General features: G+C 36.0%; 2 protein-coding genes across 7 annotated transcripts in view; both read right to left on the bottom strand.

Annotated features, from left to right (window-relative positions):
- The window catches only part of DIAPH2 (diaphanous related formin 2), an 889,270-nt gene that overhangs the window by 670,042 nt on the left and 204,420 nt on the right, over positions 1–14,808 (bottom strand). For all 6 annotated transcript variants that reach the window (XM_082864620.1, XM_082864622.1, XM_082864621.1 and 3 more), the window contains one exon: positions 13,490–13,629. In XM_082864620.1, coding sequence (XP_082720746.1) covers positions 13,490–13,629 — 140 coding nt within the window. The remainder of the gene's footprint in view (positions 1–13,489; positions 13,630–14,808) is intronic.
- RPA4 (replication protein A4) lies at positions 11,151–11,930 on the bottom strand (the record flags this gene model as incomplete). Its single annotated transcript, XM_082864624.1, is given in 2 exon segments — positions 11,151–11,291; positions 11,295–11,930. Coding segments are annotated over 2 exon segments (777 nt in total).

Here is a 14,808-nt window from a genome sequence, read left to right as displayed (position 1 = left end):
TGTATAAAAAAACTTTGTTAAACTAACCCTTATCATCCTAGTTACTTCTTCACCATTTACTACCCCTAGCCCAAATCCCTTTGTCTTGTCAATTTCTCACAAATTTGTTGTTTCTTTGTCTAAAAGGTATAAAAGCTTCTGGCTTTGTTCAGTTCTCTGGGTCTTCATCCTCTTGTGAAGGCTCCTATGTATATGTAAAAATTCAGTAAAATTTGTATGCCTTTCTCCTGTTAATCTTTGTCAGTTTAATTTTCAGTCACAGCCAGGGACCCTAAGAGGGTCGAGTAAAACTTTTTCCTCCCCTACACTTCCTGCTAACCTCCTTAACTTCTCTATCCCTCTGTGCTTTGCCTTGCTCACTTTGGCTATAACAAACAAACCCAGTGAACAGTGAACTCTTTGCTGGACAATCAGTTCCTCTGTCAATTCCTGTCTGCAAAGGGAATGAGGCCTGAACTAGAGTATTGACAATAGAAACGTAAAAACTATGCAAGAGATATTGCAAATAAGAAAATGGGCAAGTGTGATGAACAAGGAGTCTCAAAGATGACACCAAATCATACACACAGGGCTCAGAGCCAAATCCTTGAATAGATGGACGAGTGCTCTAAGTCCAGAATCATGCTTACCTAAGCTCCACAGTATATGTTCAGCATGGTGCTTGTATCTCCACAGCACTATTTGATAATTCATATTTATCTAGCATCCCTCCTATCAACGTTTCAGAAATTTCCAGCCACATATTTGAAAAATCCATATGCATGTATAATTTGTTCTTGCCCCTCGAAATTAACTCCTCTATGGCTGTCTCTTCTTAACTTTTATTACTCCAATTTTCCAAGATCATTTGAAAGAGTTGAGAAATGCATGAAAGTGAATGCTTGCATCAAACTACTGTCATCAGCAAACACATGATTCCAACATGTAAAATAAATTCTGTCATTTATAAACAATACTAAGTAATAGCAGAAACCAAAATTAATGAAAAGCTCACATGATAACACAGCACAGTGTATCCTGCATTCTATTCCTGGGAGAAAGTAATGATGAGGAAATAAACTGACAGAAGTTTTTTTCAAGATACAAAACATGTCATAAGGTCAGAGAATATCCCTAGGGCAATGTCCCATACCACTTACAATTAAAATATTTTGCCATTTTAATTGATGCTTATAATGTTGACCTCAACAACATTACAAAATTCTTAAACATTTTCTATATCAAAGAAAAATGCTTAATATAGTTTTAGTGCTGGATTCATTTCAGGGTATTCTTATTCTTTGACAAATGTTAATTCACATACGGAAATTTATGATAACTCAATTTTTAAAAATCCATTTAACACTCCAGTTTAGCACTTAGTCTTTAATACTTTTGGATGAATGAATGCTGAATGTACCAATTTAAGAAACGATATCCAGGTAACTCTCTTGGAAGCTGGTATCAAGGGTGGTATGGTACCATAGCCTTGCCCTAAAAAAACCTATAGCAATACTCAGTATTCAGGCAGCACCCTCCAAAATAGAATTAGACCAAATCTGCGTATTTTCAGTAATGCTGGGTGCTGCAGAACAGACCTAACAAATAGGAGTGGGTTGATTCTGAGCATATGAAGGTTTGAGATTCACATTCATATGGCAGACTACTAAGCTAGCTATCTCACTTGAAGCTGATTTACCTTTTCAAAGTACACTACAATGTTATACTGGCTTCTATGTTCTCCCTTCATGGATTCCATCTCAACAGAAGATTTTCAGGTTTAAACTGCCCGATGTGAGAGGCCATACACCTGCAGCTTTACTGACCAGGTGGGAAATCTCCCCAAATTAGCTGCCCATTATCTAACACCGATCAAACAGCTGGGGTCATAGAGCAAACACTGTTATCTAGTGCACATGGATCTTCTTTCAATCGACTACACAGAATACCTGTGCTCCAGGTGTTAGCTGGCATCTTTCTTTTTTTTTTTTTTTTTTTGGTGGTACGCGGGCCTCTCACTATTGTGGCCTCTCCCTTTGCGGAGTACAGGCCCTGGCCGCACAGGCTCAGTGGCCATGGCTCACGGGCCCAGCCACTCCGCAGCATGTGGGATCTTCCCGGACCGGGGCACGAACCTGCGTCCCCTGCATCGGCAGGCAGACTCTCAACCACTGCGCCACCAGGGAAGCCCTAGCTGGCATCTTAATTGTGAATTGTCAGCTATCCAGCTCCTATCAAAAGTCCAGCAGAGATGATAGATATTCCAGAGGGAGAGCCTCAGGGACACTACTCAATTACACCTTGGTAGCAGCTTGGATTATGGGGAAGCTGTATACCAGTACTATTACTCTGGGTCTTTGTAGAAATATCATGACTTTGTGGGTTTTTTTTTTTAACTCAAGGCCCCATGGAGGAAATGGACATTCACAGAAATCCTCTGTACTTTATGGAAAACTATCAAAGACTCACTCTACTGTGGTGTTCAATACCCCTCGTTTAAAGAAAAACAAAATAAAATTCTCTGAGTTTAAAATCAGAAAGAATGTCCTTCCCTGAAAAATAAATGCACTGTCATTCATCAGATAACAGCTATGTCTGTCAATACTCTGCCTTTTTTTCCCCTTGGCTATGGGGAAAATTGGAACTATTTTATACTCAAATCACTACCTGACATTGTCCTAGACTTTTTGAAAACTACCACATTCCCACCTTACTTGGAGCTTGTATTTTTACCCTCATCTTAATGGTATTGGGATATCTGCATCTCTTATTGAAAGCTGCAATTGCTTTAGTAATAGTCCCATAATAATAAGTATATAAAACCCTAGTATGTGTCCAAGACCTTTAGTTAAATTAATTCATATAAAGCAAAATAAAAATATCTCAAACAACGCATACTTATAAGCTTTTTCTTCCCAAGGCTAGTTTTGAATATACAGAAAATACAATAAAATGCATATAAGATATTTTTAAATGGAAAGAAGTTCACCTTCTATTTAGAAATCCATTTAACTATCGTGCTTAGACTCTGCTGCTAGATTTTATATACCTTTATAATTACATGTCCAGTTACAAGTCTCTAATTATTTTAGACAATTATTATATATACATATTGGTTTTCAAATTTAAAACACATCATTTAAATGAGAAAATGCATTGCCTTGGTGGAGCTTCCTATATAATAATAAAATAAATACCAACATAGGAGCCATCATTTATTCTACTTTAATGTCTCTAACATTTTCTCCAACTGAAACAATACTGCAGAAACCCAAGTCAGTATTTGCTGTTCCTATGTTTTTCTTTTTGAAAATAATATAGGACACATAGATCTAGTTTGGTTGTATTATGAGATATAATATTGGATCTGCATTAAGTTAAAATTCTGTTTTGAAGCTAATATTATATAATTAAAATTCAATGTCACTGAATATTTATGGGACAAACTTAGCTAAATGAGCCAACATGGTTGCTGTTAATACAAATTGTTGACCAAGATTTTAAAAGAAAGCATACAATTTGACATAACTACTCTGAATTTACTATTTTCTAGTCTATGTAAAACTGTACTAGGGTCTTCTAAAACGGTTTATGCATTTGAAAGTTAAAGTAAACAAATTTAAAATACAACTCTGCTTTCGCAATACTGCACATAATGCTGCCTTATGAGATGTGCTCACAATTTTAAGTCCTCTTCCCATTTCTGCACCATAAAAAATTGTCCTTATTATTCTGCTTTTCATAAGTAGTCCAGTGCAAAATGTTCTTAGAGTATTGATCTGCATCTAACGTTATATTAACTTTCTAAGTACTGTCAGCTGCTTTGCCAAGCTTTTAATGCATTTAATATTGGCTGTTCAAATAGTTATTAACACCCATAATTCAGAAAGTACTTTCTACTCCTAATTTGTATTACTGTCAAGAGTCAGCTATTTTCATTATGATGATTATATTAAAATGCATATTAATGTGCTAGCAAAATATGTTTAAATCTAAAGGGAAGTTCGAAAATATCAAGTAAAAACAAATATGCCAGAGGTAATGCAAATAACCACACCTACAGAAACTCTAAAAGATATTTTATCTGTTTTCACCTGCTTGAAAAGATTGGCTGAGGAAGCTATCGTCACAGAAAGGGAATATACACACTATGCCATGAGTTTGGCAGATAACTAAGATTCAAAGCAAAACAGAAAAAAACAGTTTCCTAGTGGGGTAACATACCCTTCAAGCTATAAGGCAATTTCAGCAACAACTCTGAAAGAATTCTACACAATCACAACTCTCATACTATTCTTCAAACCAGTATTTCTTGTTTTTGTCATGTGTTGAGAAAGCTTACTGACAATGATTTATTGCTACACATTTCTTTGGATCTTCATAAAATGTATTGCCAAGTACCTATGCATCCTGTAATGGGTTGGCTGGGAATAAAATCGTCCCAACTCATTGGTCATTTCTCAGCAGGCACTGCTTCCTTTCATAAACTTTAGTAGAGGAATATGAACAAAAATCTATAAATAACATAGTTGTCATTCTGAAACACACAGACCATGGTATGTGCAAAGTCTAATACGATTTGTGGTGGCAGATTGGGATTTATTTTATAGTCAAAACTCATGGATTTTTAGGGTGTTAAATAGAGTTGTAAACATTCAGTTTCATTAACTCACCATACAACCATAAAAAGACCATCGTGGAAAGCATGCTACGTTGTCTGTAGCTGATGAATATGGTTCAAATCAAACCAACAGGTTTCACTCTTGTATGGAGGAAGCTTGCTTCATTCTTTTTCTCTGATTACATCTTAAAATGCATGGCCACAAAATAGAGCCAGATTAATGCAAATTCATTCTCATGGCTGGAGAAGCATAGGTTTTTACTGATGGTGGGTCAACATCTACATCAAATCACACATTATTGTATATAAATTACACTGTAACTGCCATCATGAAACAAATAAGAGGGCAAGAGGTTCCCTTCCCTAGAGGAGTCTAAAATAGAAATGAGAAAAGCAGACATACATGCATGAAATTATTACACAGCATAAGCAGGTGCAGGTGAATGTGTACAGTACAAAATAAATGTTGAAGGAATGTATAGTAATGGAGTGATTTGGGATATGGCCAGTTAATGATGGCTTATAAAAGGAATTTTTAAATATTTGCCATTAGCAGAAAAATAATATAAAGAAATTACTTTCTTAGAGCCTTTATCATCTAAGTGATTAAATACTATATGAATTTGAAAATCATGACTCTGTTTAATATTCTGAAATGACTGTGCTTTGAAAATGTTTAGTAAAGCTATTAGTGTGTGTATGAGTGTCTATATATTTATTATTTTACTAGGGGCTGAACAAAAAGAAATCAGTTAAAACTGGTAGAGAAGCAAATCAGCCATGAAGAGGGCAAATGCCCAGATTCCAATGAATATCAGCTTTGGAAAATAGTTATGTAACAGAGACACAGAAACTGCTTCCTTCAATATTTTAAAGGAAACTAAATACCTTTAAAACAATAAAATAAAACTAAATACCTGTCCAGAGTTGGTTAAATATATTTACAAATGCAAGAAAATAACAGATTGCTAGGAAATCTTTTAGTCTTAATAGAGGAACATTTTTCTCACTCTTCAAAATAATTTCTTAATAATCTAGTTCCTATAGCAAAAGTAAGAAGATTGGAACTAAGCAAAAGAGAACACAGAACATAGAAGTTTAGAGCTGGAAGGCTCCAATCTCATTTACATATGGAAGAACTGAGGCCCAAAGAGTGCACTGATTGGACTAAGGTCATAGAGAGTGAGAAATCAAGGCCTGGAAATCAGATATCATGACTGGCATTCTAGTGGTACTCTATCATATAACGTGCTCTCTCTCATATTAGTATCCAGAAAAATTTCCTTTATAAAGAGAACAAGGCTAACAAAATTTAATTTCATTAATGATAGTTCTACATAAGGAAGAATAATATTAAATGATTACTGTTCAATTTCAAGGAGTCTTTTACTGTTATATAACAAATAAGACATGATGCATTCAAGGTGATTTTTCCCTCTACACGTTATTTTTTCTTTGTTTTCTGTATAATTTACTTATTATTATACAAATTATTCTCTTCCTTGGGTTTATTCTTACATTGATTTCCTCCTTTTCTTTTTTTTTTTTTTTTTTTTGCGGTACGCGGGCCTCTCACTGTTGTGGCCTCTCCAGTTGCGGAGCACAGGCTCCAGACGCGCAGGCTCAGCGGCCATGGCTCTCGGGCCCAGCCGCTCCACGGCATGTGGGATCTTCCCAGACTGGGGCACGACCCGTGTCCCCTGCATCGGCAGGCGGACTCTCAACCACTGCGCCACCAGGGAAGCCCCTCCTCCTTTTCTTAGGGCAACACTCTCCAGAGATACTTTCTGAGGACAAATTCTGGACATCACCTTGCCTCCCTTTCCCTTCCCAAGGACACGACTGACTCGATTAGGGACGGTCACCTGACCAGAGGTGTGGCCAGCACGTAGGTGGGCCTGTAGGCTGAGGTGGTCCGGCATGAAAAGCTTTGCCAGAGCAGAAACAAATGGGGACCAGCATCTCCCCATTAAGAATTCTAAATGAGGAATACAGCAAAGGCCAGGCAGTTAATATCAAGAAAAGCAGCAGACTCATATAGAATCCATGTTCACAATGAACAAATCAGGGACAGGCACCATGAATTTCTGCTGCTGAGTTGAAGACTCATGACAAAAATAATCAGGCTCTAGGACTACCTTGGGATGTCAAGTGACCTTCCATATCGGCCTCCACAAAGCACAGCTATACGGCTGTCTCTAGAATTCCTGTGAAATTTCTAGCTCCTTCACTGCAACATGTTACATGGTCTCCCTGCTTCTACCCAGAGTTATCCTTTAAAAACCTAGGTCAGGTCAGGCCATTACTCTCCTCAAAACCCTCTTACAGCTTCCCAGCTCACTCACAGTAAAAGCCAAAGTCCTACCAATGGCTCACAATTCTCTGCCTCCAGCCACACTGGCCTCTTTGACATTCCTGGAACAGACATTTGCTGCTGCTGCTGCTTCCTGTTTCTAACAATGTTCTTCCTTCAGTGGACAACACAGCTCACTCTCACACTTCTTTAGATCTCTGCTCACATGTCACTAAAGTCAGGGAGGCCTTCACTGACTATGTGATATGAAATAGCAACATTCCCTCCCCAGGACAGATCACAACCTGACATTTTATGTATGTATGTATGTATGTATGTGTGTGTGTGTGTGTGTATATATATATATATTTTTTTTTAATTGTCTGACTTCTCTTACTAGAATGTAAGCTCCATGTGCAGGCCCCATATGGACAAGGGGAATTTGTTATTCCTTTCTGGGATATCCATCTGCTATATAAAAACAAACTACATAATATTAAGTGCTATTCATTGAACTGCTCAAACCTAAGGTATTACCAAAAAAAAAGAAAATTAGTAATTCTCAATAGTAAAAGTAAAAAGCTTTCTTGATTTATCATATAATGGTAAATAGGAATAATATATGGATGGCATTTGAATTACTAGAGGTATCATCCAAAATGTATAGAGCAAAGGAGTCCCAAATTTCTCTACAAAGAGCCATGAGATCATAAGAATACGACTTTTCAATGCAATGATATATATTCTTAAGATAGTACACTTCAAAAAATAAATGCATTGGTTTATAGAAGATGTAGACTTTCAGATGATTTTTTAATCAGTGTAAATGCAAGCTCAAAGGATGTTATAGTGTCATTAAACATTAATGAGTTATATGGCTAAGTTCTCTACAACTATAATAAAAATAAATTTTGTTTCTTAAACTGGTAATGAATACAGAGGTGTTTTTATATTCTCCTCTATACTTGTTGCTGAAATATTTCATAGTGTTTTTTTAAAAATTCAAGTCAGGCAAATTTTAATGAAAGGAATAAAGTCAAAATATTTAGTATGTGACAAGAATGAAAGGAGGATATTTTAAAAGACTTTCCTTATTGTGAGGTAGTACAAAGAAGTGGATAAGGACCCAGGATTGGAACCTTAGCTCTGACACTTACTAGCCATGTAACATTAAAATAGAGCAAATTACTTAACCTTTCTGAGCCTCAAGTTCCTCATCTATAAAATGAGAACAATATTAATACTAATCATAATGATTCCCTGGTTGTATGTATTTCAAGTTCTTAGAACATTTCCTGGGGGATAAAAAATGGTATATATGTTAAGTGTTCCTTGCTATTATTTTTTAATGTTTTAAAGATGTCTGTAGGGCATCTGGGAAGACATTTGGAGATGGGGTCTGAACTTCAAGAGAAAGGTCTGAGCTGGAAATATAAGCCGAGGCACAGGGACCTCGATTATAAATCACAGGGACACACACATACACATTCTCTCTCTCTCTTAGAACAGTGCCTAGCAGATAATAAGTACTATATAAATGTTAAAATATTAACTATTATTATTTTTGATAAGTATTTCATAAGTCAAGTAAATTTAAGCTTATTAAAATGAAATTTAACTCCTATTGCATATAGTAGTTGCTCACTAACGGTTTAATGACTAAAGAATTCTCAGTGGTTACCTTTTTTCATTCATTATAAGTGAATGGAAATTGTAAAAATACAATTTATAATTTACTCAAAATATAAATCTAAATTTAGTAGGTAAAATAAAACAAGTACTAACAATTGTGATGACAGTATTAGCTTTGACTTGAAAACATTTTCAAATTTATTTATTCCGTTCATTTAGAATCAACTTCAATATAAATGCATACATTTCTTATGCCTATGAGCCATAGAAAAACAACCCCCAGTGGCTTATAATTATCAATTATCATGTTCCTCAGAGTTAAATGTCCCTGCTGAAAATAGTCAATGGTATTTCCCCAGGATTTCTGTCTTATACTCAAAGATTTGGCTCACATACAGGGCAGAACTGGAGAGGAAGGGGAGCACTGGCCAAGTTTATTCACCATCTAAACAAAATTGAAAAAGAAGTCTGCATACCAAGTGGATGGTTTAAAATGAATTTGAAAAATCTGCTACCCCTAACATGCACTAAGTATGCATGTACGGCAATCTAGCAATTGTTTCTGCCTCAAAATGTTTGATTTTCTTTCACATTATAGCTAGACCTACTTAGTATTCTTCCATCGCAGTCCCTTACCTGCAGCAGAAACCCAGTAAAGCACAAGAAGAATGGGGGGGGGTGCTAGGGTAATTAACAAAGCTAAAAAGTACCCCAAGGCACAAAGATAGAGGACAGTCCCCCTCAAAGGATGGGGCAGGAAGTGGGGGTGGTCCCTGGCCTTAAATTCGGGTATACATATAGCATCAGTTCCCAGGCAACAAAGACAGCCAAAAAAAGCTTTTTTGGCTCTAGGAATATTCCTAGAGTGAGGGGAAAGGTGACTACCCAGCCAACCGCCAATTGAATCAACTTGACAATTAGGAAAGTGACCTATGAAGTCATAAATATCAGATTTTAATCTCAGGCTTCCAGCATTTGTATAAGTGATACCACAAAAGAATATTACGTCTCTTAGACTATTTCTTTCCGCACTGACATCTTGAGGAAGAAATATGCCCCTCATCTGTCTCTCCTTCAGTATGATTTTCCCAGGGCAGGCAACCTTTTTGACAAAGAGTAGTTCAGAATTTCTTATGTTTATGAAGACTAGAATTTGGGAAGATGTCTGATAATTTAACTAACAAACACGTTCATAGTATGTTAACCATTTGTGGTTTTCAAAAGAGTGTCATTTATGACTTCCTTGCTTTTGAAGGGAAGAAAAGTTAAATTTATGCCTCAGGAAGCTTAAGCAAGAACTGTTGATAAGTTTTCCTAAGAACTGGCAAAAAGAGGCCACATTCTAACAGTATGGATTGTTGGCTTTTAAGAGATTTTCTGGTTTTGCACCTTCTTTTTGTGATTGAGACAAGTAATGCTTTTCTCTTCTACCTATATGAATGTATATATTTTTTTCTTTCCACTAATGTAACAGAGATAGTAACTTGAAAGATACCATCTTCAGTGTATGTACAACTGAGTGCTTAGTGTGTTCAATTATTTAAAAGCCTCACATAAGTCATATAACCTATACTAAAATGTATTATTACAAATAGGATGTATGTTATTGATATCATATAGAGAAGAGAAAAAATTATTCTGGATAATTACAATATTAATATTCAAAAACAAAACCATAGGCTTTTCAAATGAATTTAGAAAAATATCACACAGGGTGGTAAAGATTTGCAAAAGTGCTTTAATAAAACATTTAAATAAATTTTGGTTAAACTTGCAAAGTTTAATAAAATTCCTATTATTACTTTTTGTTTGTCTACCCTACAAGAATAAAACCTTCTTATACATAAAACAGAGCATTTAGTACTATAAATAATACATCAGAGCATGAAACTTACAAAAAGTCTGGTATCTGTACTATGCAACTGCAAGAGATTGTAATTTAATCCAAATATCTCCATATTGTATTTGAAACAATCATGAATCATATTTTAAGAAAAAAGTCAAAGCTGACCCTCCCATTTAAACATAGTATAATCTTATCTTTTAAAAAAACATAAACCTACAGTGTAAGAGCAAATCACTAAATGAACATTTGAACTGAGTGCCTGAATTCATAAACTGCTATCTTTAGCACATCTGAATTAATCAACTACTATATTTAGCAAGAGATACTAATATGACTATAATATGCTAAATCCAAATATAGAAAATAAGTCTAATGTAAAAACAACAGAATATTTTTTTGTCTCTTAACTGGCTCCTTGACTGCATCTACTTTCTCCTAATATGTAGGTATTTCAGAAGCAGCTCCCATGCAACTAATAATTTTCAACTTTTTCTATACCTTTTCTCCCCCAAAATCATCTGTCCAAGAGTGTTTTCATTTGCTTGCTGGTAAACTCTACAAAAAGGCCAGTCAATTTATCCATCGCCATCTCCCTCTGAGCTTCAAATATAGTTAGAAAAATAGAAAAGTTCAAAGCAGTTGGAAAAGCAGTGAAGTTCCAAAAGGATGCCAGTTCCAATCTTTTGTTTAAAGAAATCTACTTCCTAAAAGTCAAACAGTCAAACTCAGTCACAACTAGAGGCAGCGTCTTCAGAAAATGAAAAAAAGTTTTCACTGCTTCAATCAGCAGATTTAAAACGCTCCCCATCCACAGTGGGGTAGATGTGGCCCTTGACGGTCAGATACTCAATGGCTTGATTGATGGTCTCGATGCTCAGGTTGCTAAGCTCGGTCTGGAGCTCACGAACGCTCTTGCCTTCCTATCGAGGACACTCCTGAATCAAACGCAGCACCTCCTTCCGGATGAAGTCGGGGTGGTACTCGCTGTGCATCTGGGCCTCATCCATTTCTGAGGGAACAACAGGGACACTTTGCCCAGAGGCCGCTTTATCCAGCATCATGTGCGCGTTAACCGTTTCTAGAATATGTGTGGTGAACTCGTTCATGTCCTCCAGGACACGGATTTTCAACACCTCAAGGCTCTTCACCTCCGCAGAACATTTGAGGATACCTAACACTTTGGCGTATACTCTCACTGGAAGGAGAGTTATCCCCTGCTTTGCTCTATCTCTGCCGACCCACTGGCGGACGTTGATAGGCTTGGTGGTCATATCATCAATCTTGTAAAGAACGTAATTTGTAGCCGTCTCTGCCTGCCTGATTATCCCCACGATAGCGACTAGGGAAACCTCGATTCCCCTAATCGTGAAGACATTATCAATCACAGTGGAGGTGAGCAGCTGGTTTACACAGCAAGGTATAATATCCTGGATTCGGGACCTGTATCGTATGGACTTAAAAGCAAGAGCTACCCTGCCCTGAGACGGTGGGTCATTGCTTCCGATGGCTCCGCCTGCAGCAGAGATGCCGCCATAGCTCCCAAACCCATTCTTACTCATTTTAAGGGCAGCTCCAGCAGACGAGGGGGTGGGGTTTGGCTCCCGTCAGCAAGTTCCGTGAGTTCCACAGGCAGGCTACAACGGAATGCTGGGATTGTGACGACACAAGCAGCCCCATGCAACTGTGGAGCCAATCACCTGCCAGGATGCAGCTGTCTCTAACCAATCAAGACCTGCCATCTTCTCACTTCGCCCCACAATTCTTTGGAGCTGTCGGGTAGCGGCTCCCCTACATCTTGAAGGACCTGCGTGTAATTTCAGACCTTTCCCGGTATCTTTATAAAAATGCATTTTTACCAGGTTCCCCCCACCCCTGCTTCATTCCTAAATGTAACGACTTCTGTAGTCACTTTTAAAAGCCTCATTTATTCAACTCACTCAACCACTCAACAGCAATTTTCAGAGCAATAAGTTCAGTATACTTTGTGTGGGGAGGCGGCAGTGGGGGAGGGGGGTATGGGGGACGACACACCGCGTTTACTGTCCACCAGTAAACTTTTGCAAATCATTAAAACCAGAAGCATTCTGGAAAAAATGTCAAGACAGCCACCTCTGAATAATTATCGTATTCGAACGCAAGTCATATCTTACCATTACCTTTTTAAATTTTTTATTGTAGAATTACACTTTTCCAGTTATTCTGCCAAATGCATTATTGGTAAAAATAAATAGTATATTTCAATTTATACATAAATTCAAATGAAACAACTGAGCTCTAAATTATTTTCAAGGCTCTGTGGATAGGTCAGGGAAGTACAAATCCCATCATATATTAGGAAAAACAAGAATAAAATCAAAATAGGGTTTCTATATACTCTTATCCAGTAATTTCTGAACTTAATATTTTAGTAACTGTGTAAGCAGATCCCAGAATATTTTCATATTACACTGAAAATCTATTTTTCCCTATAAAAACATTTTATTTGGGGTGTAATTAACTGAAAGGCTTTTTATAGTTAATAAAAGAACATCAGTTATTGGAATCCACCATTGGCAAGAACTTCTTCCTTAAAAATCCTTTGTACCTAGGTAATAGCCTAAATGTGTAGATTTCTGAGGAGTTTATTAATATTTTCTTATTTATTTTATTGGTTAAAATTAACTAATCTTGCTATCCCAAATTACATAAATGTGTGAATGACATATCTAAAACTTGTAGAATACAAAACTATATTTACTTCTCAAGTTAAAAAGGAAAAATATCATAGAGCCAATGTACTTAATTTATATTATAAATAAATATATAATAATTGTTATCCGAGTACAGATTTTCATATAAATGTGGATGTTTAACTTCTGGACCCATATTTTACATAATCAAAGAGGACCTAACCATCCGACTAATATTTGTATTCTTAAAATTGCTTGTTATTAGAGATCAGATTAGCTATATATTTTTAAATGTTTACAAACTCATAATTAGACATTGTTTTATTAACTAACATCAGACTTCTGGTCAGGAAAACGTGAGGTTAAAATGACGTAAGTGATTATATTCCCAACAATTATATACAGTACAAATTGTACGAATCATACCAAAACAGTAAAAAAGCACCTACCTGACAGGATTGCTGGTTAAAGAAACCCTCAGAGATTCTAGGCAATTAAGAAGTTTCTCATCTGAAATACCAGATCGTAATTCATGAACATATTCTTGTGAAGACAGAGTGCATTCATGTTTGCTGTTTTTCAGCCCTCCCTATTAAAAAAAAAAAAGATATTATTTTAGACAACAGGTTTTTTTTTGTAACTTTTAAAATACAATAATGCATAGAATATGCAAATATTTTACCGTATAAAAATGTATAGAGAGTGCCAGGCGCTTAAAAACTTTTGGTCATAAAACTCACGTGGTAAAATCATGCTGTATATATCTCAACACTCTCCTCAGCCTCATTTAAAGGAAAATTACACTGATGGTACTCATAACCTGAACAGAATATGGACTTCAGTAGCATAAAGTATCACTGACAGGGATGCTTAAATTTACAATCCAGGCATTAGGATTAACATTAGCTGGTCCTCCTTAACCCACAGGATGAACATTTAGAAGTCATCTTATTAATTTTCCTAGTTATTTATATTCTATTCTACAGTGAACAAAATTTAATGCAAAACATTATACATAACCCAAATCTACTGAAATATGTCACAATATCACCCTATCTGAAAACCAAGTGAAAATGTTTATTAAAATGCAAAACAATATAGTCTCCAATTAGTATGTTAGTTAACAAATTAGTGTAAAGCATTCACCAATTCCTAACTATTCTTTCCTAACTATGTTAATCCCATGCCGTAGTAATCTTAAAAGGCCATTAAATGCATTTATCTGATAGCGACTAGTTTTTAGCTTAATTTCCAATATTCATGGGGTTATTTCTAGAACTCATTATCTCATCACAGCTCCTTAGCTTCATCACCTTGCCATAACTATGTAAGTAGTTTGGGGAAAAGGCTGGGAGGAAAACATCATCAACACATTCATTGTACTAATAACGCATAGTTTCACATTCCAGATCTACATAATCATAACTGCCCCTTTCCAGTATTACAAATATATCCCCCTGAATTAAAACCCTAGCTTGAGTCCAATTTTGTAAATTCATATGAATTACACTCAGTTTCTGCTAAGTATCTAAGCTAGAAGAAGGAAAGCAATTGTTTTCCAATTTGATAGAAGTTATATCATTAGAGGACATAGAGTTTAAAAAAAAAACAATATGTTAATAATGAGAAATGGATTCCCTAGGGTTTCATACTATTCGGCTTTTTATTGCGAATGCCTCCTGATATAGAAATTGTCAATCATTCTTAATGTCTGAATTTTTAAAAATTCCATTTAACAGTAAATGTTTAAAGTCTGATAAAGTCTTCT

The sequence above is a fragment of the Leucopleurus acutus genome (genome assembly GCF_964270905.1).
Source record: "Leucopleurus acutus genome assembly, chromosome: X".
In the NCBI taxonomy this organism is placed as follows: Eukaryota; Metazoa; Chordata; class Mammalia; order Artiodactyla; family Delphinidae; genus Leucopleurus; species Leucopleurus acutus.
This window is presented reverse-complemented; position numbering and strand designations above follow the sequence as displayed.